The sequence below is a fragment of the Pistacia vera genome, unplaced genomic scaffold (assembly GCF_008641045.1).
Source record: "Pistacia vera cultivar Batoury unplaced genomic scaffold, PisVer_v2 Contig825, whole genome shotgun sequence".
Taxonomy (NCBI): domain Eukaryota; kingdom Viridiplantae; phylum Streptophyta; class Magnoliopsida; order Sapindales; family Anacardiaceae; genus Pistacia; species Pistacia vera.
The window spans coordinates 285600-310332 of record NW_022196696.1 but is presented as its reverse complement, the minus strand read 5'-3'; the positions used below and the strand labels follow the sequence as shown (position 1 = coordinate 310332).

Genomic DNA, 24733 nt, shown 5'->3' with positions numbered 1-24733 from the left:
CTATTAACCAAGAAAATAAAGGAGGAGAGACCTAACTTTGGGGGGTTAATGGGTAATGAATTAATTATTAATAGCCAATTAGGGAGAAGATGATTGATTAGTATAGTAATCTTATAGCAAGATGGTTCGGTGACCAACAATTTTTCTTTTATCTTTGACATCTTTCATGTAAAGAATTTTATACCATATCAAGAAATGTTTCTAATTAATGAATTTCTAAATCACATGAATCTATCTATTATTTAGTCAAAAGGGTATTCGATAATTGCTCTAGAGTTTAAGCATTTGTGCTAAAATAGGAATGTAAATATCAATTGATAATGATAGAATTGTGTTTATCTCGTAAACGTAGTCAAAATTTAAGCCAATGCATCCCATTTTACATATTCTCCTGCAAAATTCCATCAACATATTAATTTTTGAAACGGCCATTTCATGATTTTCTTCTAATTTGTTCAGAGAAAATATCCACTCAAACATGCGGTGTAATTTTCTTTCTATATTAGCTCAAAGGAATTCATGCTCATTATTTATAATGATAATCTGATGAAGCTAATTGGAGGAGAAACATCACTCTACCTACAAAATATTAAGATTTTACCAAAACTTGTGGCAACAATAAGAATGCCAATAATATCAGCATAACTTTTTGCAATCCTAATTTTAATGAAACTTTAATATAAGAATTAAATTAAATTCAAAAGGGAGGGACCCAATTTGGTTTCCCCACCCAAGAATGTTATGACGTGGTGCTAATTGGGACCATTTAAAAATTGGGCTCATGTTATTCGAGTACCGATACGGTTGGTCACTTTTAAATTGGTCAATTTTTTTTTTTTTTAGAAGAATTGGATGATTATAAACGTGGCACTGCACTGCCAATTGCGCGTGTGACAAGAGTCGGTACATAATTGGTAACCACCATTTAGTTTAGGGATTATTTGGAACTCTTTTAATAATGGATGGAAGCATTCACTTACTATAATTTACAAAATCATGTTACATGCCACGTATTCAATATTTCCTGTTAAATTACATTATTTTTAGGAACATCATTATTGTGTAATTTATAAATATAAATTACACCATTTATTTGGAAAAAAAAAAATTTAATTTTAATTCTATATATTTATTGTTTTGCTTTTATTACAAGGAGAATATCATAGATTATCCTTAAGATACACTAATTTATTTTCAGATAAAAACTTTTTCATTTTTTTTAATAGACTCCTAAAGTTTAAAAGCTTTGTTATTGATGCACATTCTTCTAACTTTATTAGATTTCAGTTAGGTTAAAAAAAAAAAAATTATTAGAACAAAATTACTATTTTACCCTAATCCTTTGTTATAAGACCAAAATTATCATTTTACTCATCTAACGATAATAATGACAACGTAAAAGAGTTAGAACAAAGTATTGTCAGTGATATAATCTTCAAACTTATCATCAGAATAATAAATATAATAACCTTAGGGGTAATTAATGATATTCTCCTATTTTATAACGGATTGGATAGGTAGGGTGTGCATGGCATGGGGTCTAGTTGGCATATGTTAGTTAATAATAATGGTAAATTGATTGAGAGTAGTGAATGAGACCCACATTTTATTGATTAAACATATGATTGAAATTATATTAAAATCATATGTTTTGTTCGGGAACCATGAAATGATGTAATTGTAGTGAAAGTCACTCATCTCAAACAGTAAATGCCTCTCTCTCTCTCTCTCTCTCTGTCTATATATTTTTTTTTCTTCTTCATTATTCATGGTATTTTAACTGTACATCACTTATTGTGTCGGACTCTTGGGTTTTTCTTCTTGGTAATATTAATTTAGATTTATATTTTCAAAATATCAACTTCATTAATTTGATTTACAATTTCGGTTGTTGTCTCTTTTATTCTAAACAAAATCACCCAAACTTATCTTAAACTTACACTTCCAAGTAATACTTAATGATACAATTGAGACGATATTATCATACACTCAAGGTTTTTAAAACCCAACCTCGACAAAACTAATTCTGAAATGATTCTGAAAAATGAAAAATACTTCTTATTTCAAGAATCAAAGACTTTACAGAATTATTTTTAAAGTTACAGTAGTTAGTTCCTCATATACAATGTGTTTATTGATAACCAACTCTATCTTAGCTGAGCTGGATTAGCTAACTTCTAACTACTATTTAACAGACTAAACAGATTAACTAATTGCAATTAACAAACTTCTAACTAACTTAATAACAGACTAACTAATTCGTTGATACTCTTTCTTCATTCGTTGATGCTTCAGCTTCAGCATGCTGCATGATTTCATTCGTTGATGCTTCAGCTTCAGCATGCTGCATGATTTCATTCGTTGATGCTTCAGCTTCAGCATGCTGCAAGATCCCCCCGCAAGCTGGAGAATGAATACTTAACACTCCCAGCTTGGACAGATTAGCTCAAAATGGTGCAAGAGAAAGAGCCTTAGTGAGTAAGTCAGCTAACTGATCAGAAGAAGAACATGGCATGAGATGAATAAGACCCGATTGAACCTTCTGTCGTACAACATGGCAATCTATTTCGATGTGCTTGGTACGCTCATGGAACGTGGGATTGGCAGCAATCTGAAGTGCAGACTTGTTGTCATAGAAAAGCAAGGCAGGATGTGAATGAAGGACATGAAGATCTTGAAGTAAGTAATATAACCATTGAATTTCACACATTGTAGAGGCGAAAGCACGATACTCAGCTTCAGAAGATGATATGGAAACAGTTGTTTGTTTCTTAAAATGCCAGCTTATCAAAGATGAGCCGAGAAATACACAGAAACCAGTAATAGATTTGCGAGTAGTAGGACAGTCAGCCCAATCACTATCACTGAATGCTTTTAGTGTAAGTTCAGATGAGGCAGGAAAGAATAAACCATAAGCTGGACAACTTTTAACACACCGAAGAACACGATTTGCAGCATGAAGATGTGCTGAGGTTGGTTTGTCAAGAAACTGACTTAATTGCTGAACAGCAAAAGATAAGTCAGGTCTGGTAGAGGTCAAGTAAAGGAGACGCCCAACCAACCTTCTGTAAGAAGTGGGATCTGAAAGAAGATCACCATCAGTGTTGGATAACTTCACGAAAGAATCCATCGGTGCAGTGGCAGGTTTACAAGCTAGATATCCAGCATCTGATAATATTTCAAGAGCATATTTAGTATTTACGTTGGCAGAGAATAATGCCATGCTTGGAACATGCAACCTCCAATCCAAGAAAAAATTTGAGATCACCAAGGTCCTTTATTTTGAAGGCAGCATCAAGGGAAGCCTTCACACGATCAATTTCTTGAAAATCATTTCCTGCCAAGATAACATCATCAACATACACCAAGAGAGCTGTAAGAGAACCATTATGGTGTTTAACAAAAAGTGAATGATCAGAGGATGATATAGTGTAGTCAAAAGATAGTAAAGCGGAAGTAAGCTTTGAGAACCATTGACGACTGGCCTGTTTGAGTCCATAAGGGGACTTTTGAAGACGGCAAACCTGATTGGGATGAGAAGAGCTGAAACCTGGAGGCAAGATCATGTAAACTTATTCAAATAAATCCCCATGCAGGAAAGCGTTATTCACGTCAAGTTGTTTCAGGTACCAGTTTGAAGAAGCAGCCAAGGCAAAAAAGAGTCTAGCAGTTGTAAGCTTAGCTACAGGAGAGAATGTATCAAAGTAGTCGATATCTTCGATTTGGGTATAACCTTTGACAACTAAACGAGCTTTGTAACGCTCAATTGTGCCATCAGCCTTTCGTTTGATCCGATAAACCCATTTACAGCCAATGGGAGTTTTTCCAAGAGGGAGATCGGTAAGTGTCCAAGTATCATTTTGTTCTAAAGCAGAAATTTCAGCTTGCATAGCTGTTTTCCAACAATCATGTTTGATGGCTTGATTGTACGTTTTTGGTTCAACAGTTATGGAAATGGCAAGGGTGTAATGTAAGTGTTTAGGGGACAAACCAGAATATGATAATACAGAAGATAAAGGATAAAGAATTCCTGACTGGAAACTGGTAGCTTCAGTTGTTGTGGCCATGTTGCAATGATAATCATGCAGGTAAGATGGAGGCTTACGATGCTGATGAGATGATCGAGTGACAGGTTGATTAGAAGAAGGAAGAAAAGTGTTTGAAGTGTTGGAAGAAGAACGATCTGGTGGTTGAGGAGAAGTAGAGTCAGAAGCTATCGAGTGGCCAGTTTTTGTTGAAGAGAAAACAGAATCAAAAAATTGTAAAGTGGTGTCACGAGGTAAAGGAATAGGAGATTGAGTATTGGCAACAAATGGAAAAGTTGACTCATAGAACAAGACATTTCGGGAGGCAAATATTTCTCTGGAATGTAAATCCAGGAGAATGAAACCTTTGGTGCCAGATGGAAAGCCAAGGAAAAGGCACTTCCTAGCTCGAAAATCAAATTTTGTTCTATGAGCTGATAAAGTAGAAGCAAAGCAAAGGCAACCAAAAGTTTTTAAGGAGTTGTAATCTGGGGTAGTATTGTAGAGCAGTTGGAATGGGGACCTGTTTTGCAATAATGGAGTTGGAAGCCGATTTATCAAATGAATGGCATGACATACAGTATAATTCCAGTACAGTTTGGGTAGGTCAGACTAAAAAAGCAAAGATCGAGCAACATTTAACAGGTGTTGGTGCTTTCTTTCCACAACACCATTTTGTTGGGGTGTCTCAACACAAGAGGCTTGGTGATAAGCTCCTTTTGAACCATAGAAAATAGGCATGGCAAATTCAGAACCATTGTCAGACCGAATGGCTTTAATTTTGCTGGCGAATTGAGTTTCAACAAGGAAGAAAAAAGATTGAATTAGATTTCTTACTTCGGATTTTTGTTTAAGTAAGAATATCCATGTGAACCTTGAATAATCATCAACAATGGTTAAAAAAAAATCTATGGCCATGAATTGAACAAGTAGAGAAAGGACCCCAAATATCTACATGAATCAGATCAAAACATGTACTGGTTTTAGTATTACTAACAAGAAAAGGTAATTTTTTCTGTTTGGCCAAATGACAAACAGTACAGGCTTCATTATTATGGAATTGAAGATTAGGAATACTCGAAGATAAAAGTTTCATTCTAGTATCTGAAATATGACCAAGGCGATGATGCCAAAGATCAAAAGTTGTAGTGGTTGAAGCTAATGAAGCTGGAAAAGGTAACATGAACTGAGTAGGTGGCAGAACACCGGAATTGCAGGATTTAGTCATTGCATACAGGCTATCAAGCACCTTAGTTGAACCAATCGTCTTCCACATAGTCAGATCCTGAATCAAGCAACATGAGCTTTGAAAGATTAAGCAACACTTCAATGATGATGTAAGTTTGGTTACAGAGATAAGATTGAAAGAAAATTCAGGTAAATATAAGACATCTGTAAGAATGAGTTGCTTATTTAGGCAGACTGTTCTAGCATATTGGGCAGTGATTTTCGAGCCATTTGATAAGGTGACCAAGATTGGTTGAATTTGTTTATAAGTGTCAAAACATGATAAAGAGTGTGTAATGTGATCAGCGGCTCCAGTATCCACTATCCATAATGGAGATTTAGAGGTACATGATAAAGCTAAATGAGTACCTGATGTGGAAAAAAAACGAGGGGCCAACAACTTGGTTGGTACTATGTGAAGGTTGAGCAGAATTTACTGATTGTAGTAGAGCCAATAGCTACTGGTATTGTTGTAGAGTAAAGGAAACATTAGAACCAGACTTTTCTTAGTTTGAACTTGGCACATCAGAATGTAACTGCAGGCCTTCAATGTTAATGCTTTCTTCTGTGACAACAACATTGTGGGCAGTAGAATTCCTAGGCTTGTATCCTGGAGGATAACCATGCTTTTTATAGCATGTTTCTATTGTGTGTCTTGGCTTACCACAGTAGGTGCAAAAACGATTATCTCCTCCACCAGAAGATTGAGTATACTTTCTGCCTTGTTGTGACTTTGAAGACTAAAAATTCTGCTGTTGAAATTGTTGCTGGGATTTTGAAGGGAACTGAACACTTTCTCAATCAGATTTGTTTACAAACACCTTGGCACCTCCCAAACTCAATTGTCTTTCTTGTTGAACAACTAAAGAAAAAACCTTGTTTATGGAAAGCAGAGGGTCCATGAGCATGATTTGTGATCTTACAACAATGAATGAGTCATTCAAGTCCTTAAGAAACCTTATCACATAGTCATTGTTTTGATAGGTTTTAAAGGTGTTCAAGATTCCACAAGAACAAGGAGTAGAACATGTACATAATGGAAGAGGTCTAAAGATCATTAATTCATCCCAAAGGACCTTTAACTCAATAAAGTAATCACTTACATTTTTATCTCCTTGCTTAAAACTATAGATTTCTTCTTGCAAATCTGATATTCTAAAAATATCCCCTTGTGAAAATCTTTCATGAAGGGCAGTCCATACATCATATGCTTTATCAATCCATAATATGCTATTAGTAATTGACGAAGAAAGTGAATGAGTGAGCCAAGATAATACTATTGTATTGCATTTCTCCCAGACTGAAAACAGGGAATTGGTACTGGAGGGTGCTTTGATTGGGCCATCTACAAACTTCAGCTTGTTCTTTGACAATAAAGCCATTTTCATAGCTCGCTTCGAGGAATGGTAATTAGTGCCATTGAGAACTGGAGAAACTAAAACTGCAGCAGGATTTTTGTTGGGGTGCAGATAGTAAGGACTGGAAAAATTGATGGAATCTTCATTTGTTGAAGTAGTCATTATGAATGCAGAAGCGTAATGGATTCAAAAGTGAAAAAAAATTTTGCTTCAATGAAGCTCTGATACCATGACAAAACTAATTCTGAAATGATTCTAAAAAATGAAAAATACTTCTTATTTCAAGAATCAAAGACTTTACAGAATTATTTTTAAAGTTACAGTAGTTAGTTCCTTATATACAATGTGTTTATTGATAACCAACTCTATCTTAGCTGAGCTGGATTAACTAACTTCTAACTACTATTTAACAGACTAAACAGATTAACTAATTGCAATTAACAAACTGCTAACTAACTTAATAACAGACTAACTAATTCGTTGATACTCTTTCTTCATTCGTTGATGCTTCAGCTTCAGCATGCTACATGATTTCATTTGTTGATGCTTCAGCTTCAGCATGCTGCAAGAAACTCGACAAAGTGGTCGGGTCTCGGGTTGACCTGTTAAACCAGTTTGACAGACGTATCAAATTGATGACGTTAGAATGTTCAAAGGTTTGAAATCCAGCAAAAAAACCTTCTGAAAATCACACATAAATCTCTACTGGTTTGAAATCCTGCAAAAACACCCTAAATTACACCGCCAACGTTGAGAACCCAGGCCAAATAGGGCCTATTTCTAGCGTTGACAACACACACTATCACCACAAAAACTCTCCCCTTAGCCTCTTAACCAAAATTCATCTCACCCCACCCCTGTTCGTCTCACTAATCACTGGCAACAGCCTGTTATTGTCATTGATCAATTTTTGTGATTTTCGATTGTTTCATTCATCAGAAACCACCTCCGTTGCCACCTTTTGATTCACTGGTCATTCCTCTTCAAAACCCCCAACATCCCAACTACCAATTGTTCGCCGATCGTCGTCCTAATCTTTAGGGTTTGCCATGAACAGTCAAAATTGGTAACCTAGCCTAGTAAAGTCCCCAAGTCCCAGTCAGGCCAGGTTTTAAAATACTGCATACACTTAATTATCTATAAACTGGCAAGATAAGTGAATTAATACCACATCAATTGACATATCATTAATTGCTTAAAAGATGAAATGCCACCAACCAAATATTTAGTCACACTGAATCTCAAGAAAAAAAAATAATTAGTAGAACACAATTCAATTGTATTTAAGCATAATTCCAAAATGTATGTAGGAAATTAAGCTTGGATCCGTACAATTAGGAAATGAAGCCAAGCCAACCGGCCAAAATATATAATAGAAAGAGTTGACGAAGAAGAGGCCAACTAAACGTAAATAGACAAATGCGATGCATGTTACAAGTAACAAATACATGAAATCTGGCTCTTTGTTGAATGTTTAGTGACCCGCTGCCAATCTTATAAAGAGTTAAGCAGTCCTTTTCTTATAAATACAAACACAACTATGACTTATTATTTTCTTAAGTATTAGTTATTTGCTGAGGCCAGCAAAGAGCTGTACATTAAGATTAGGTCGATGAAGAGAACCACAATCTAAACTCAAGACCTTTAAATAATTAGGTCTTAATCTTGTATTTTTCCCTCTAAAATCTCTTGTTTTGTCATTTTCTTGTACTAATTATAAGGTTTAAGTATTTAACAAGATATCTATAATTTGCAATATGAACGTTGATTTGTAATGTTGAACTTACAAATAATAATGCATTTGATTATGACATAAAAACATCATATTAACTTTCAATATAAACACGTAAAAACATTTAAGGTTTCATAATATGATATTCCATATCCACACTCATTGTTATGATAGGATAATCTTTTCTAATTAGGTTAAAGTTTATTGAATTAACCTAAAATTTGTTTTCTTTCATCAAAATATTTAATGAACCATTACCAAACAAATTTATATAACACGTTATTGATAACTCACCAATCCTTTGTTTTTATATAATATACGTACATTTTTACTATATATATAAAATTTCATGTAGCTACAAAATTGTTGTTCCGCACAAGGTTACCTACAAATTGGAATCTATAAAACAAATGCATTACCCAACTCACAATCCCTTTTAAAGAATTGGATTAATTGATTTCTTAAACGGCAATTTTTAATCATACTCTCTCTATCCCCTACATAAAAAATTTTTGTGCTGGTTATTGACTAAACAAGATCAAACATCTATCTGGGGGATGGACCTTCATACTCACCTATAAATATATTGCAATATATTCTTTTTGCCAAGTTGAGTTAGGAAACACCCAATAATCTCAAGCATGTGGTGGGATCGGGCGTTGATAAATAGTTTCGATAGAAATGCACAAGCAAATAATATTTCTATTTGACTCAACCCACATGATGTGTTAATCATCTTAAATTATTTCAATTTATGATTAGTAGATAATTATGTTCCTCATATGGCGGATCATTATCGTTTAACCATTCCATTTATATATAGAATCTCTAATTATAGGCTTGGCATAAGAATAAGCAACTAAACTGTTGCCCGATAAAATTGGTCAAAAGGTTATAAATTGGGCTATTGTCTAATCATTTGGGCATCACATGGTCCGAGACATTGAGTTGTGGTCCTATATAGTTTTATATGATGAATTAAGTTAGGCATACAATTCAATAAATGTTTCTCTTGGTGCATTACATCTCACATGTTGGCATGTGAAATGATGCCATTCTTGTTCATGGACCCGATTAATTTAACTTCAACCTCAATTTCATTCAAAGGGGATTGGAGACTTCTCTCTGCAAGCCATCCATTCATATTGTAAGGATGTTTATTATAGGTCCCAACATATTCAAAACATAAAGTGAACTGTTTTCTCTTCGGGTGAGAAAGTACCACAATGTTTGGATAACAAATGTACTTGATACTTCATACCATAGTTGGCTACTTAATAAGCAAGGCCACGTACAAGCAAACCGAATCAAAAGGAAAACTAGAAACTAACAATTGGACCTAAACTCACTATAACAGCACATGCAAATACCAACGCAAACACACGTAAACAGACATAACTGCATGAAATCAAGTAACGTGAAACTCGCAACTAATGAAGACCCATTCGCAACTAAAGACCCATTCGTACGTAAGACTCGCGACTGCTACGACCCAATCCCTCCTGTATTGTTATTCAGGTGCTTAATGGCCCCCATCCACCATGCATGCACGTTCTTTCACGTACTAGCGCATCCAAATATTTGGGATTTGGCCTATGACCCCTCTCCGATCATCGTGGCTTATCAGTTTAATTAAGATATGTTAAGGATGTTTTGAATTTCATATTTTAAAAATCATTTTTATTGTTTATGCGGTGATAATAATTGAAAAAACTTTTTTTTTTAAAAAAAAAAACCAAAAATATAAGATGTTACTTAATAAGTAGAGGCAATCGAAATTGAATTTAATGAGTTCACATGTTTATTTGGAGTGGCTTGTTTCATGGCTTGGCAATGGTATTCTTATTCTTACTCAATCCTAACGTTAAACGAATCTTCGTCTGCATGATGTGAACGAATTATTTGGAATTGCATTAAAATATTGAACATATTAAAAGGATTATCATCTTCTACCTTGAGAAACTGGATAAATTGCTCATGAAATATAAATATTAATATAAAAAATACCTCGATTGTCATAAATTAACCATGGTATAATTCAAGTTCAACAAAGTTAAAAGAGGCGAAGGCATTTGGACAAATTGCTCATGAATATATGAGAAAGAAAAAGAAGAAAACACTCACTCTTTTTCTTTTTTATTCTTTCTCATACAGTAACCTAAATCTAAAATTTGAAGCAAACACTTAAGAGGCTGCCACAAGGCAAGGTTGCCAGCGTTTGCGATCTTGCTACGCACTCAACTGCCTGGCAGCTGCGTCTGTACGAACCCCGCGACATGACAAATAGTTTAGTCAACGGTTTTTGGGTTTTTGGAATTTGAGCGATGGAAAGCAGGTCCTGAGTATTTATTTATTATTTTTTAATTGTTTTTTGATTGAAGTTAGATGAATTGTTTATTTAGAAAGTTTCCTAAAGTTGATTTGTGGATTTTAGTGGATTATTAATGTTGTTGGTATGACAAGGGAATTTAAAACCTACCGCTCACCTTTAGCTAATATTCAAGTTCTTGGTTATTATACCATAAATCATCACATTGTACCCGTCCAGCCTGAATCCCAACAGTGCTAAGTTTTGTTACCTTGAAACAGGAAATTAATATGAAAATACCACTTTGCCCTCCACTGTCTTAAATTTGAATTTTTTGTGACTCAAACCTAGTACATCTTGGCCTCACTGTAATTAATTTTTTTAACTTATTTATTTTTACAATAGTTCTTAAAATAGTGACATAGAAATAGATATTACTATTTTTAATTATTGCCCAAAATTCCCATGAACTGTTAACTTAATTTGATAGTGTTAGGGTTTAGGGGTATATTTTGATTAGTCCCCTGCACAAATGCCACGAGTCTAAAATAATTTCAGCAGGTGAAGAATTATGTCTAAGAACTTTTTAATGGAACATGAGAAAGGCAAAAATGTAACTAATTTGGTAAGAAAATAAAAATGAAAGAAAAAATTAATTTGGTAAGGTGAAATTAAAGGGAAATCCATCATTTTCTCTTAAAGGGTTTTTCAGTAATTTTGATTGTCAAAATGATTTATAAGGGTATAATGGTAATTGACTACGTTAAAGAACCTCTATTATCTTAGGTTTTTAATTAAAATAACCAAAAATTTTGGGGCATATAATAATTAACCAAAATCTTGAAGCCTATACCAATGTAACTAACTAATTTAATTTAATACCATTATACATTCATCCCTAACCTTCCAATACTTAAGCCAAACCCCATCAATTTCAAACTCTCATTTGCAATATCTCACACCAAAAACACAATATCAAGCAAGAAAAGTCACTACATCCAAGTAAGAAGATCGATCTTTACTTTATATCTTTACCTTTCATCAATTTTATAATCTTAACTTAGAATGATTGTATAATTTTTCTACCCCATTAGTATACGGTTTCTGTAGGTTGGCATTTTTCTATACCAGTTGACATTAAAAATTACGCCAATTGGAGAACTTCACATGAAATTCCCCTAGTTGGAGTGATTTTATACGCAAACTGGAAAAATCAAGCTAAGAGTCAAATCACTTGCAATCCCTCAAATCAACAACATACACAACCAACCAATACACTTATATTAGTAACAAACACAACACCACCCACACCAGCAACAACCAAAACACCTATAACTTGAAAAAATTATCACAAAAAATAAAAAATCAACCCGAATCCTAACATTTTACTAGAACACTAAACCCTCACATTTAGGAAAATACATGACTAAATGCACAATATATCGCGTAATCTAGTACTAGAAAACAATCTTTTTTTCCCATTTTGTAGTGTCCAATTCACTCCAGTCACAAGAAACGGATGATTTCGATTGAGTTTTTTCTCCAAACACAAATGTGGCTAAAAAAAATTGAAAATGGAAGTGATAGTTTCACTTCTTTTATGGGTTGATGTTGTATTTTATCCTGATGAAGGGTTTAGGGTTTGAAAATTGAATTGGCTCTGTTTGCGCTTTTTTTCTTTAAGATAGTAAAAAATAGATGAAAAGTAGGTTTATATATAGTGGTATTTTCGATAGAATGCTATTTGGTCGTTATTCTGGGTATGGGCTTCATGATTTTGATACACTATTTTAGGCCCCTGAAAATTTGGTTATTTTTTAAAAACCCTATTATCTTTTTGTAATAGGGTCTTAACGTCAAGTGGATTTCAAGGGTTTTTTATTACTTTCAAAAAAGTTAAGGGGTTTTTATAATTCCCATCTTTTAAGGAGGTGTCATGGAAACTCTCGTTAATAATAAATAACGTTTAAATATTTAAGAGTGATGATAAGAATTCACCGAGTGGGCGTGCCGGAGTGGTTATCGGGCATGACTAGAAATCATGTGGGCTCTGCCCGCGCAGGTTCGAATCCTGCCGCTCACGAATTTTTTTTTTGAATTTTATCTCCTTGTACTAGTTTACTCTTTGGTTAGCACAAACAGTCTTCTAATTCGCTCATTTTTGCTCATTATTCTCTCTGTTGGCAAAGTTTTTGGGTTACCACTTTAGAACTTTTGTAAGGACTTGGACTAGACATAAGAGAGCATTATTAATTACTTCATCGTCTACCATGCCTAGTAAAGATGCTTACATTATGCTTGTTACACTATTCATATTCATGACCGTACGGGCATTTTGGTTACCCTAATGTCTCATCAAGTAGTTAAATTATTTATCACTTAAGCTTGTTAGCTGAAGAAATTTTCTCAAAATCTTTCATATAATTTTTAATCACAACTTATGATTTAAAACAAACAATAAAGATTGGACCACAACCTATTCTTACAAACGTTTTCTTACAACCAAAACGTAACAGTTCGTAATTAGTCAAACAAAAAAATTCATCAGAAACTAATTACGAACTATCATGTTGAGATTGGATTATAAGTGTAATATTAATCTAAAACAAATAAATATATATAGTATATCCCGATATAATGAAACCCGACACCATCAGCCTGATAAGCAGCTGGCTTACTTTTCCAGTAATGGGCCACGGCCCATTTTACTTTTGTTGGATTGTGGGTGTATACTCAGAAAAAGTCTGGAAGCAAAAATGTTTACTATTTTCAGTATCTTTATCTTGCACATTGTCAACGAATTATTCTATCTAGTATACAGTTTCCTTAAAACTGTGAGTATGAGAAGAAAAAATTTGAAAGATTCATGTGCTAGAAGTTCTTCGTAAGTGAAAGAAGTGGGGTTTTATATTTTCAATTAGTATAAGCACATCTTTTCTCCAGAGAATCACACTTGTTATTAATATGTTTTTTGACAGGCAGCTTATGGGGCCTGAGAATCAGATCAACTTCATCTGCTTCAAATTCTCCTCTCTCTTGATATCAGCCACATCAACCTACAGCTTTTATGGCATCTATTTAAACCTGAAAGTACAAGAAAGAGAAAATGTATAATGCAGATTCAAGCAGCCATGTAAATTGAAATAACTTGATAAATTAATTACCAGATCTTGGGGGCACCAAATTTCTGTCCATGCAGCATTACGAATTCCTGAAGAGCCCGCAATATATAAAGTATAATATTTGTTATCAGAGATACGTATTCAGCTCACTTAACCCAAGTTTTGCGCCACCAAGACAGCAATCACCTGGGTCTAACTTCTTACAAAGCTGCGGCCTGTTACATAAATCATCTTAAATTAATTGTACACTTTAAATGCATTTTTAGTAGTTGATCATCGTCAATACAAATTAATTATTCTAATTATAAGATTTTCATGGATCAAATACTACTATATATCTATGCACATGTTGTCTAACTTCTTACATAAAGCTAATAGTGTTGGCTTCTAACATGCAATAATACAACTTTAATTGAACTGTATAAATGCATAATTAGTAGTTGATCATCAATAAAAATTAATCTTGAATGAATTTCATGGATCAAATAGTTATATATCATGTCTTATTCTTGTGACTAGTAGGGAACGAAAACTGATGCCTAAGTTAAAAAAAAATTAATTTAGATCTTTTTCTATCTAATAAAAGATTTTTTTTTTTTTTATATAAGTTTATATCGAAATTTAATATATATATATATACACACACACAAATCATTTTTATTATTTAGAGAATATCATTCATTAAAAAAATGAATAATAAATATTATTTCATTATATTTCAAATATTTTTAGATTTTTCAACTAAAATAGATAATCTTATGTAAAATATTGGAAAGATGTGTTGAAGAAAAAAAAATTAAAAGAAGAGAACCAAATATTAGAGTTTTGAAAAGAAATATTTTAAATAAACTTTCATTAACATTTAATTAGAAAAATAATCTTAAAGTGATAATATTTTCTCTAAAAGGAACTGTATAAATATAAAGAATTAGCCTTTAGTAATAGCTTATGGTCATTGATATTTAACAAGAGAAAAAATAATATTATAGATATTATTTAAAAAGAATTAAACATTTTTTTTCGTCTTAATTCAAGAAAAATAAGTCAATTAAATTTATAAAATTATTAAATACATATTTTGAATGAACCTTTTAAGTCAACGGATTTTAATTACTAAATACATATTTTGGGGCCTTTTAAGTTTTGACTCAAGGGAGGCCCAAGTACAAGCGCGAAGTGTAACATAATACCATTTAATTAACACTGTTTGTGATTTTTTGGGTTCCTATGTAAATTTCGTCTTCATTGTTTAAAAATAGAATTGGGTTTATTGAATAAAGGTTTATGATTTAAAAATTGGTACTTCCTTTATTTTTCCACTCATTTTTTATTTTTTTTAACTAAATTTTAGAGTTTGTACTCATGAAATATATAAAATATTGATTAGGGTATTAGAATTAGATAATTAAGGAATTTTTAATTAGATAATATTTTTCATACTACAGTCACATATTCTCTTTTTCTAGTATGTTAATTTGTATTGAATGTGATAAATTATATCAAATTGCAGAACTATCCACCGTTGATGTTTCTTTGAATTCAAATTTCATTTTTATATATGAGTATTCCATTAGGGTTATAATGTTTAAATCAAGTGATCATGAATAATATTGATGTTTACATGCTTCTGACGATCTGTAGCAGCGACTTCCTGGTTTCCTCAACTGCAAGCGTACCATCATAAGTCACCTAAAACGACATCAAATATATGCAACTATCACCATTCTATATTATCTTATGAAGCATACTTTGGAAAAGTAAATTATTAGAACTATAATAATATAGATGGGGGCCTTCTGGCCATTAGATGACGTCTAAATTAATTTGTTTACCTCTGCAAAGGATGAAAAAAGAGTTGCTCCTTTGGAGGAAGTCATACTGGTATCACTGAGTTGAAAGCCGCGGGATGTTATAGCTTCCAGCAATTTGGTGAATTTCCCTCTTTTCTTCTCAAAGATGATTTTAATCTGAACCTTGTTTCCACTCATGTAACTCACCTCAACATTTTCCTGAGGAAATTAATCAACATGACCAAGACTCATTGAAATAATTTTCTTTAGCCAAACAAGACAAGAAAAAGAAAGGGTTAAGTTTGTGATTCAACCTGTATACCACATTTCTTCATGTCCTCTACAGTATTAGTCTCTTCTCTTTTTGGGTTTGCTTCCTCTTCTGAAAATGGTTCTACTTCCAGAAGTTGCAATTTGCCAGTAAGAAACTTGACATTTTCCTGCAGCTCTTGGATGTAATTGATCGCATCCTCAATTATGGTCTCCTTTTTCATCTATAAACAAGAAAAACACCATACTTAGAATATGAAATTAAATTTATTTACTTATTATTAAGTTTTGGGCATGGGCTGCGATTCCATACGTTTGTAATTCTTGGGACTAATGCTCGCAGATTCAAGAGTCTATCACCGAGCTTCTTCCGCCGCTTCCTCTCTGCCACGAGATTCTTGGATTTGTAGTCCATTTCTAGAGATCTGGGTTCAGAATTATTTGGGGCTTCTACGAAGTACAAATTCAAATCTTCAGGTGGGTAAATATGTGTGTTAATGTAACATGTGATGTTCCAAAACAGAAAAATAAAAACCGGGTAAATCTGTGTGTTAATGTACAAATTCAATCGTCAGGCGAATATTTTTTCTACGATTTCAAGAAAAAGGGCAACAGTTTCTTTAGGTTTTAGTTTATTTTAGCAATGAAATTTCAAAGAACTGGTTAATAGATTATAGTCTAAAAAACAAATTGTTGAAACTTAAAGACTATTCTAGAACAAGAAATCCCAGATTTATAATCATCGAATCAAACAAAACAATCAATAAGGAAACATGAAAATAAAGCATAAAAGTAAAGAAAAGACACAGAGAATTTATAGTGGTTCAGTAATCAAATTGATTACCTACATCCACTCTTCAGGGCAGCAAAGAAATAGCACTATGAAGATAATCTTACAGAGTTTTTGCACTTTCCCAGTATACATGAAGAACCCCAGGAAAACCCCTCTCTGAATCACCCGTAAGCACCCTTTTCCTCACCTCTCACATGTGAAAATACAAGAAATTAGAGAACATTTATACAAGAACAGAGGAGGACAGCTGTGTAACAACCAAGATTCCAAAATCTCACCACACCGTTTCATTCATCTTGCGTCTCCAAAGGCTCCACCTCAATCTCCATTGCAACTGAATTTCTCTCTCTGTAATCAAGAGAGAACACGCGAGAACTGTGAAGCGAATGAGATTAGTTCTACGAGCAAAATGCCACAAAAGTCCTTTTCTACTCCTTTAAATACTCTCTGACCAAAACATACCAGCTTTGACTCCACATCAGCAAACAGTCCACAAAATCAAGTGCCACCTCATCACACAAATTATAATTTTTTTTCAACATTACAAGGTTATTTATATTTAGTGGATTGATTATGAAATTGAATAATACTACATATACATCATTTTTATACAATATTTCTCATATGATATTATGTAACATGATATGATATAATTGAATAAAAATTTAATTTTAATTTTAAATTAATCAATCACATCATATTATACAAAAATAATTTACTCTATCAAATTATAACGAGGATCTGCTAATAATATAACTACATATTATATAAATTTTCAATACATAACAACAAAACTATCATATTCATGCCACTCGTAGTGGGCCACTGCAAGAGCTGGCGTGCCGGAGTGGTTACCGGGCATGACTAGAAATCATGTGGGCTCTCCCCGCGCAGGTTCGAATCCTGTCGCTCACGATATGTTTTCTTTTTTTTTCTATGGGCTGAAAAGCCTTAATTTGGGCCCAGAAAAAGAAAATAATCCGGTCGCTAGAAGGAGGGCTTGAACCTCCGACCTTGTGGTTAACAGCCACACGCTCTAACCAACTGAGCTATTCCAGCAGACGCTGATATGCTTATACTTTATTATATATTTCATTTAAAATCTTTTGGCATAGTGAAACATGGAGCATGGATGATCTTGAACCGGAAAATACTACACCTACAACCTCTTCTCGCAAACTTTCTCTAATAACCCCTACGTGACAGCTCACAATTAATCAATTCGTAATAAATCTCACTTGGTAAATTACAATCAACCAATTGTGAACTGTCACGTCAAAATTGTGAGAAGAAATTGTAGGTGTAACATTATTCTTCCAGAGAAGTATTATATACTATATAGTATATACCCTGAATTGTTATTTACCCCCTGAGATAATCTTTACATGTGTTTTATTTTCACTCTCTCTCAGTAAAACCCAGTTGAACTCGACCTATATGTGGACTGATCTCTTTTCTAAATTTACCATGGCATGGCACGACCCATCTTATTGATATTTATGTGAATGTTAAGTTTCTTAATAAGTGAAACTTGATTGAACCACATTAATTTAATAAGTGATATCCTAGCCATACCCAATTTAGTTAGAGCACATGATCCAGACAACCTTTTCAAAACCTATGCTGCATTCAAATTCTCCTCATCACATTCCTTCANTATTTTTTCTACGATTTCAAGAAAAAGGGCAACAGTTTCTTTAGGTTTTAGTTTATTTTAGCAATGAAATTTCAAAGAACTGGTTAATAGATTATAGTCTAAAAAACAAATTGTTGAAACTTAAAGACTATTCTAGAACAAGAAATCCCAGATTTATAATCATCAAATCAAACACAACATGAAAATAAGGAAACATGAAAATAAAGCATAAAAGTAAAGAAAAGACACAGAGAATTTATAGTGGTTCAGTAATCAAATTGATTACCTACATCCACTCTTCAGGGCAGCAAAGAAATAGCACTATGAAGATAATCTTACAGAGTTTTTGCACTTTCCCAGTATACATGAAGAACCCCAGGAAAACCCCTCTCTGAATCACCCGTAAGCACCCTTTTCCTCACCTCTCACATGTGAAAATACAAGAAATTAGAGAACATTTATACAAGAACAGAGGAGGACAGCTGTGTAACAACCAAGATTCCAAAATCTCACCACACCGTTTTATTCATCTTGCGTCTCCAAAGGCTCCACCTCAATCTCCATTGCAACTGAATTTCTCTCTCTGTAATCAAGAGAGAACACGCGAGAACTGTGAAGCGAATGAGATTAGTTCTACGAGCAAAATGCCACAAAAGTCCTTTTCTACTCCTTTAAATACTCTCTGACCAAAACATACCAGCTTTGACTCCACATCAGCAAACAGTCCACAAAATCAAGTGCCACCTCATCACACAAATTATAATTTTTTTTCAACATTACAAGGTTATTTATATTTAGTGGATTGATTATGAAATTGAATAATACTACATATACATCATTTTTATACAATATTTCTCATATGATATTATGTAACATGATATGATATAATTGAATAAAAATTTAATTTTAATTTTAAATTAATCAATCACATCATATTATACAAAAATAATTTACTCTATCAAATTATAACGAGGATCTGCTAATAATATAACTACATATTATATAAATTTTCAATACATAACAACAAAACTATCATATTCATGCCACTCGTAGTGGGCCACTGCAAGAGCTGGCGTGCCGGAGTGGTTACCGGGCATGACTAGAAATCATGTGGGCTCTCCCCGCGCAGGTTCGAATCCTGTCGCTCACGATATGTTTTCTTTTTTTTTCTATGGGCTGAAAAGCCTTAATTTGGGCCCAGAAAAAGAAAATAATCCGGTCGCTAGAAGGAGGGCTTGAACCTCCGACCTTGTGGTTAACAGCCACACGCTCTAACCAACTGAGCTATTCCAGCAGACGCTGATATGCTTATACTTTATTATATATTTCATTTAAAATCTTTTGGCATAGTGAAACATGGAGCATGGATGATCTTGAACCGGAAAATACTACACCTACAACCTCTTCTCGCAAACTTTCTCTAATAACCCCTACGTGACAGCTCACAATTAATCAATTCGTAATAAATCTCACTTGGTAAATTACAATCAACCAATTGTGAACTGTCACGTCAAAATTGTGAGAAGAAATTGTAGGTGTAACATTATTCTTCCAGAGAAGTATTATATACTATATAGTATATACCCTGAATTGTTATTTACCCCCTGAGATAATCTTTACATGTGTTTTATTTTCACTCTCTCTGAATAAAACCCAGTTGAACTCGACCTATATGTGGACCGATTTCTTTTCTAAATTTACCATGGCATGGCATGACCCATCTTATTGATATTTATGTGAATGTTAAGTTTCTTAATAAGTGAAACTTGATTGAACCACAATTTAAGGATACATTAATTTAATAAGTGATATCCTAGCCATACCCAATTTAGTTAGAGCACATGATCCAGACAACCTTTTCAAAACCTATGCTGCATTCAAATTCTCCTCATCACATTCCTTCACAAAATTCACATAGAAGAAAAATAAATATGCCACAGATATCTTACAATTTGGGATTATCAGAGATGATACATATAAAAATTAAAAAACAAAAATACAAATACACACCACCAAACAAGAAAACATTTTTGCAAAAGGCCACATTGTTGGATGATACATTTTTACACAACCTAATTTCTAACACTAGGATATAAAAATTCATTTAATCCAACATTTAAGTAGAAAGCTGTCAAGAAGGCCGGGGATAAAAACTTCAAAAGTTGCAACCCCTGTCCAGTAGGGCTATGACTCCTACAAGTTTGATAGAAAATCTCTTGAAAGAAAAGATTAAACAGTTAATGGACAAGCACAACTCCAAGTTAACAAGAAGGTGACGATTATAAGGAAAAAAATGAATAAAAAATTTCCTTAATCATCATAACAGCCTGGTTTCTATAAGAAAGACCAAGGCTTACAATTAAGGATTTATGAGATTGAGTCGGAGTCAACTTCTAACACGGGCAGAGATTTAGGAATCATCTGACCCGATGAAGCTTCACTGGAAGCTCACTCTTTGAAACAAATGCTCAAAATTCGGCTAAAATATAAAATTACATAAAAGATACTTTGTTGTAATAGTGTACAAAGCCTTCAGATCTTTGAAGAGATTCAACCTTCCCAAACAAGCTCCTATGGTTATATGGTTAAGCTCTATAGAACCTTAGTGGAATAATTTCACTACATCAAGCTATTCTATCCATCCTCTCTTCCTCAGAACCACATACTTATGATCTTGAAATTTTTCATCCTTATTATCTATTATGCACTATCCTGGGAAAATTGTCGCTGAATGGCTAAAACAGGAGATTTCAGAATTTAGATGTGTAGATAAAAGGATGTAGAATCTATAATTTGATTAAGGTCTCAAAAGAAACTTCTTGATGTTGAAAACTTGAAAATTCTGAACTAATTAGTTGGGATCAGTAACACTCACATCAATTTCAACAAGAAATAGTTAATAGTAGAAAAGCAACTCAAAAAACTAGAACAAGAAAACTACTCTCAAAAAGCCACAAAACAATCCAGAGCACAGAACGATTATTTAAAGACTTAATTCATACTTCTCGTTATATGCTGAAATGACAGAAAATAAGAATAGTATACAAGAAAATTTTAATTAAGTTAATAAAGCTAACATATCAATTTAGACTCAACTACATTAAACTAATCCTTACACGCCAAAACTTCAGAAATTAAAATTTTGCTCCAATGAACAAAAGTATTCATAATCCTTAGACTGATATCTCCAATTAATTACTAATTTAAACAATGCAAGTGCCTCTATAATGGAGGTTGTTTACTGTAAGACACCCTAAGAGCAATGCGCACAACAATGTTTACATTTATCAACAAAACTTCTTTTAAAAAACGAATCAATACAAAACTGTCATGTCAGAATCTAAGATTTATAAAACCAACTTGCACGCTCATAAAAGATTAAAGTAATAAAATAATTAAAGCACAGGAAGAAGCAAGCTAATATGGTAGGTAAAAAGCCAATTAACATAGCAATAAAAGTAAGTATAACGCTAGACATTAAACAAAAAGCAATTGATTAAGTGCATTTATGTAATTGTGTAAAAAAATGCCCCTAATTACAAGATTAATACAAGAAAAGCATCACTCACCATATTTGGTTTGTTTATAATATAAGAGTTATCTGGAATGTTAAACAATTCCCTTCCTTTTTTTTTTCTTTATATGACTACATAGAATTGAGTTCAAGAGCAAAATGTTGAACACCTTCGTACCACTTCTCAAACGTAAATTAGAAATTAAGATACAACAAGAAAATGGGAAAAACAAACCTATTCACTTCTCAGCCCAAAAAAGAAATTGATATTGCTCGCTCCTCTAAATATTACAAATGTATTTCAAATTATAGAAGAAAAGAGTAACCAGTTATTCAATTGTATATCAGAATTTTTTCTTACTAAACCAAAAATGTTAAGGTTAAAACATAAGCACAGCTATTAACATATAAGGAAAAGAAAAATGTCTAACCTACCTACTGAGGTTTGCACTTTGACACTTTCTTGAAAGTTCTTCATACACAAGTACCTTTCTTGCCTTGGCAAGGCACTGTTTCAACTTCAACAATGACGAAGGTGTCAACTGGATCCCTTTTTCAATCATACCCTTGGCATACTTAACTGCTTCTGGATGCATATCCATATCACAAAGCCCAACAACAAACAAATTACCAGTCTCAGATAAATCAGAATGGTAATTTTCCATCATGTATTTCCAAAATTTTATAGCTATATAAGGGTCCCCAGAATCCATATAAATCCTAATGGCAGCACAGCAGTTTTCCTGATTCAGAACACACTCGTTTTTAACCATCTCATTGAATAACCCTGAAGCCTCCCTTAACTTCCGACACTTAATCAAGAACTGAAACAGTACATTATACGTTTGCATATCTGGAAATGCCCCATTGTAAACCATTTCATCCAACAACTTTATTGCTGCACCAATATCATTAGAATAACAATATAAAGTCATCATTGAATTATAAATTAGAGTATCAGGTCTAAGACCAATCCGTCCTAATCCTATCATTGCCTCCCAAACTAACTCACCTCCTCTAACATCATGATTTTTAAGGCACTTCTCTAGTGCAACCTTGAAAAACTTCATCCCCGGATAACACCTCCTGTCTGCCAATGTCTTAAAAGAATTGATTGCCTCATAAATCCCATCACGACCCTTTAACAAAGTACACAAAAATGAACCATATGCAGGCACATTGGCCGGATCCCACCCAATCTCAACCACCATTTCTGTAAAAGTCTGTCTAGCATTAACCACATCCCCTTGATTCTCCCACCCCTCTAACAATATCGCATAAGTATCAGCATCTGGCCTAATCCTACCTTTAGCGACACGCAAGAACTCAACAGCATCGATAGTTTCCCCATCTCTACAAATAGCACTCAACAACGAATTCAAGGCAATAATATCTTGCTTACAACCATACTGTTCCATAACCTCAAAAGTCATAATTGCATCTCTAACATTACCAGCAATAACATAACTACTAAAAACAGAAGCAAAAGTAGCTAAAGAAAGTAAACCCTCTTTGTTCATAGACTTAATAGCATCCCACATGGCATCAAAGAGTGAGTTCTTACCCAACAAGTCAACAACAAGATTCCAAGCGTAAGGGCTATGTTTGTCATTCAATTGGTAACCTGACCAGCGAAAGAACTTGACAGCGGGACCAGGGTGGGCATAGGAGAGTTTCAGGACTTGTTCGACGGTTTCTTGAGAAACACGGAGGTCAGTTTCGTCAAGGATTTTTTCTACGGAAGTGGAGGGGGTGCTTGAAATAATATCACAGAGGTGTCTGATTTGGGGGGGCAAGTTTGGGACTTGAAGGTGTGAGTTGAAAATGGGACGCTTTGGGGGCGTAGAAGGGAAAGCTGAGTGAAGTTTTTTAGTGGGTTGGGGAGATGGGTGGTGGTGGTGGCGTCGCTTCTCCGCCTTGCTCATCAGTGATTTGGATTCAAGGGGAATTGAGATTTTGAAGAGGAGAGTCAGCTAGAACCCTAACTGGATATTTTTATGTTAGTTACTGTTGGAAATTGAGTTTCCAGAATCAAAGATTCAAGACTTCAATTTCGTTGAAACATGTTTCCGATGCAGTTGAGTTTGTGTTTAGGAAAAATAAAAAAATCACCTTTTTTTATTTCGATTTTGGACTATTTAAAAGTTCCTAAAATTAGGAAATTTCATTAGATTTCAAAATAAAAAAAAGTAAACAACATGTTCCCACCCGAGGTTTAGAAAATGGGCAGTTTGTATTGTTGGTTTCATTTATTCTAGATTATTACGTTTAAAGTAACACCGTTAACCGCAGTTGGGTTCTGACACATGTGTATAGATTATAATTACTGAATTATCCTTGGACCTTGGCCTTTTGATTATTTAGCAATAAAAAATTGAGTGAACGGGTAAAAAACCAAGAATTAATGCCCCCATAATTTATTATATATACCCCTAATAAATTTAATAAATTTATGAAATCACCATAGTGCCCCTTTACTTTAACTGTAAAAATGTCAAATCTAATAAAAATCATAAAACCCATAAAAAAAAAAAAAAATAAGTAAACCCTTTATCTTCCTACTCCCTAGTGTCGTCGTAAGCTCTCAGGCCACTTTGGCCATTCTCGACACTGGAGAACAAAGCTAAGGGTCCCTGGATGATGACTAAAGCCTGAACGATCCGATCATAGCATGAAAGTCGTAGGCGTCGTCGAGGTGCCTCGGGCCAAATGGTCGCCTCCAGCCAGCGTGTAACCACTTGGCCAGCCCCCGACGCTAACCGCCCCACCTAACACCACCAGCTGCTTCTCCTTGCCATCCTCGCCAAAACCTTGACACCATCTGGCTACGCCGCCTATCGCACACCACCTACAGTCGCATTGCTTTGGTTTTTTATTGAATTAGAGTTTGATTAAGTTGGTTGTGTGATTAAATGGGGTTTGGTTGAATTTGATTTTTGATTTGTTTGTTTGGGAGTG

At 33.8% G+C, this 24733-nt stretch overlaps 2 protein-coding genes and 5 non-coding genes across 8 annotated transcripts; 3 read left to right on the top strand and 4 right to left on the bottom strand.

The window, feature by feature from the left end:
• Positions 1-12651: 12651 nt before the first annotated feature.
• Positions 12652-12733, top strand: TRNAS-AGA. Its single transcript has one exon. It is a non-coding gene; the product is annotated as a tRNA-Ser (tRNA).
• A 1154-nt stretch (positions 12734-13887) lies between these two features.
• Positions 13888-18618, bottom strand: LOC116117925 (transcription factor DYT1-like). Of its 2 annotated transcripts, none has more exons than XM_031403922.1 (6): positions 18601-18618; positions 16146-16282; positions 15877-16056; positions 15605-15781; positions 15394-15461; positions 13888-13987 (listed from the first exon to the last, which is right to left on the bottom strand). In XM_031403922.1, exons 2-6 carry the CDS (start codon positions 16245-16247, stop codon positions 13900-13902), a joined length of 615 nt encoding a protein of 204 aa, XP_031259782.1. In that variant the 5' UTR covers positions 16248-16282; positions 18601-18618; the 3' UTR covers positions 13888-13899. The 2 variants fall into 2 exon arrangements, with proteins under 2 accessions (XP_031259782.1, XP_031259781.1); XM_031403921.1 differs by lacking the exon at positions 18601-18618 and adding an exon at positions 16730-16767.
• Positions 17459-17540, top strand: TRNAS-AGA. Its single transcript has one exon. It is a non-coding gene; the product is annotated as a tRNA-Ser (tRNA).
• TRNAN-GUU lies at positions 17611-17684 on the bottom strand. The gene has a single exon. It is a non-coding gene; the product is annotated as a tRNA-Asn (tRNA).
• A 711-nt stretch (positions 18619-19329) lies between the features above and the next one.
• TRNAS-AGA lies at positions 19330-19411 on the top strand. The gene has a single exon. It is a non-coding gene; the product is annotated as a tRNA-Ser (tRNA).
• Positions 19412-19481: 70 nt separating this feature from the next.
• TRNAN-GUU lies at positions 19482-19555 on the bottom strand. Its single transcript has one exon. It is a non-coding gene; the product is annotated as a tRNA-Asn (tRNA).
• A 2270-nt stretch (positions 19556-21825) lies between these two features.
• Positions 21826-23847, bottom strand: LOC116117917 (pentatricopeptide repeat-containing protein At1g77360, mitochondrial-like). Its single transcript, XM_031403911.1, has one exon. It carries the CDS (start codon positions 23698-23700, stop codon positions 22207-22209), a length of 1494 nt encoding a protein of 497 aa, XP_031259771.1. The 5' UTR covers positions 23701-23847; the 3' UTR covers positions 21826-22206.
• Positions 23848-24733: the final 886 nt, after the last annotated feature.

What these genes read in the sequence shown, in the direction of transcription:
- LOC116117925 (XM_031403922.1), bottom strand. Translation starts at nt 16,247, where the DNA reads ATGGACTACAAATCCAAGAATCTCGTGGCAGAGAGGAAGCGGCGGAAG. An exon ending in TAGTCCCAAGAATTACAAAC is followed by an intron (nt 16,057 to 16,145) that starts GTATGGAATCGC and finishes TCTTGTTTATAG; the next exon opens with ATGAAAAAGGAGACCATAAT. An exon ending in TTTTTTCATCCTTTGCAGAG is followed by an intron (nt 15,462 to 15,604) that starts GTAAACAAATTA and finishes ATGTCGTTTTAG; the next exon opens with GTGACTTATGATGGTACGCT.
- LOC116117917 (XM_031403911.1), bottom strand. Translation starts at nt 23,700, where the DNA reads ATGAGCAAGGCGGAGAAGCGACGCCACCACCACCACCCATCTCCCCAA.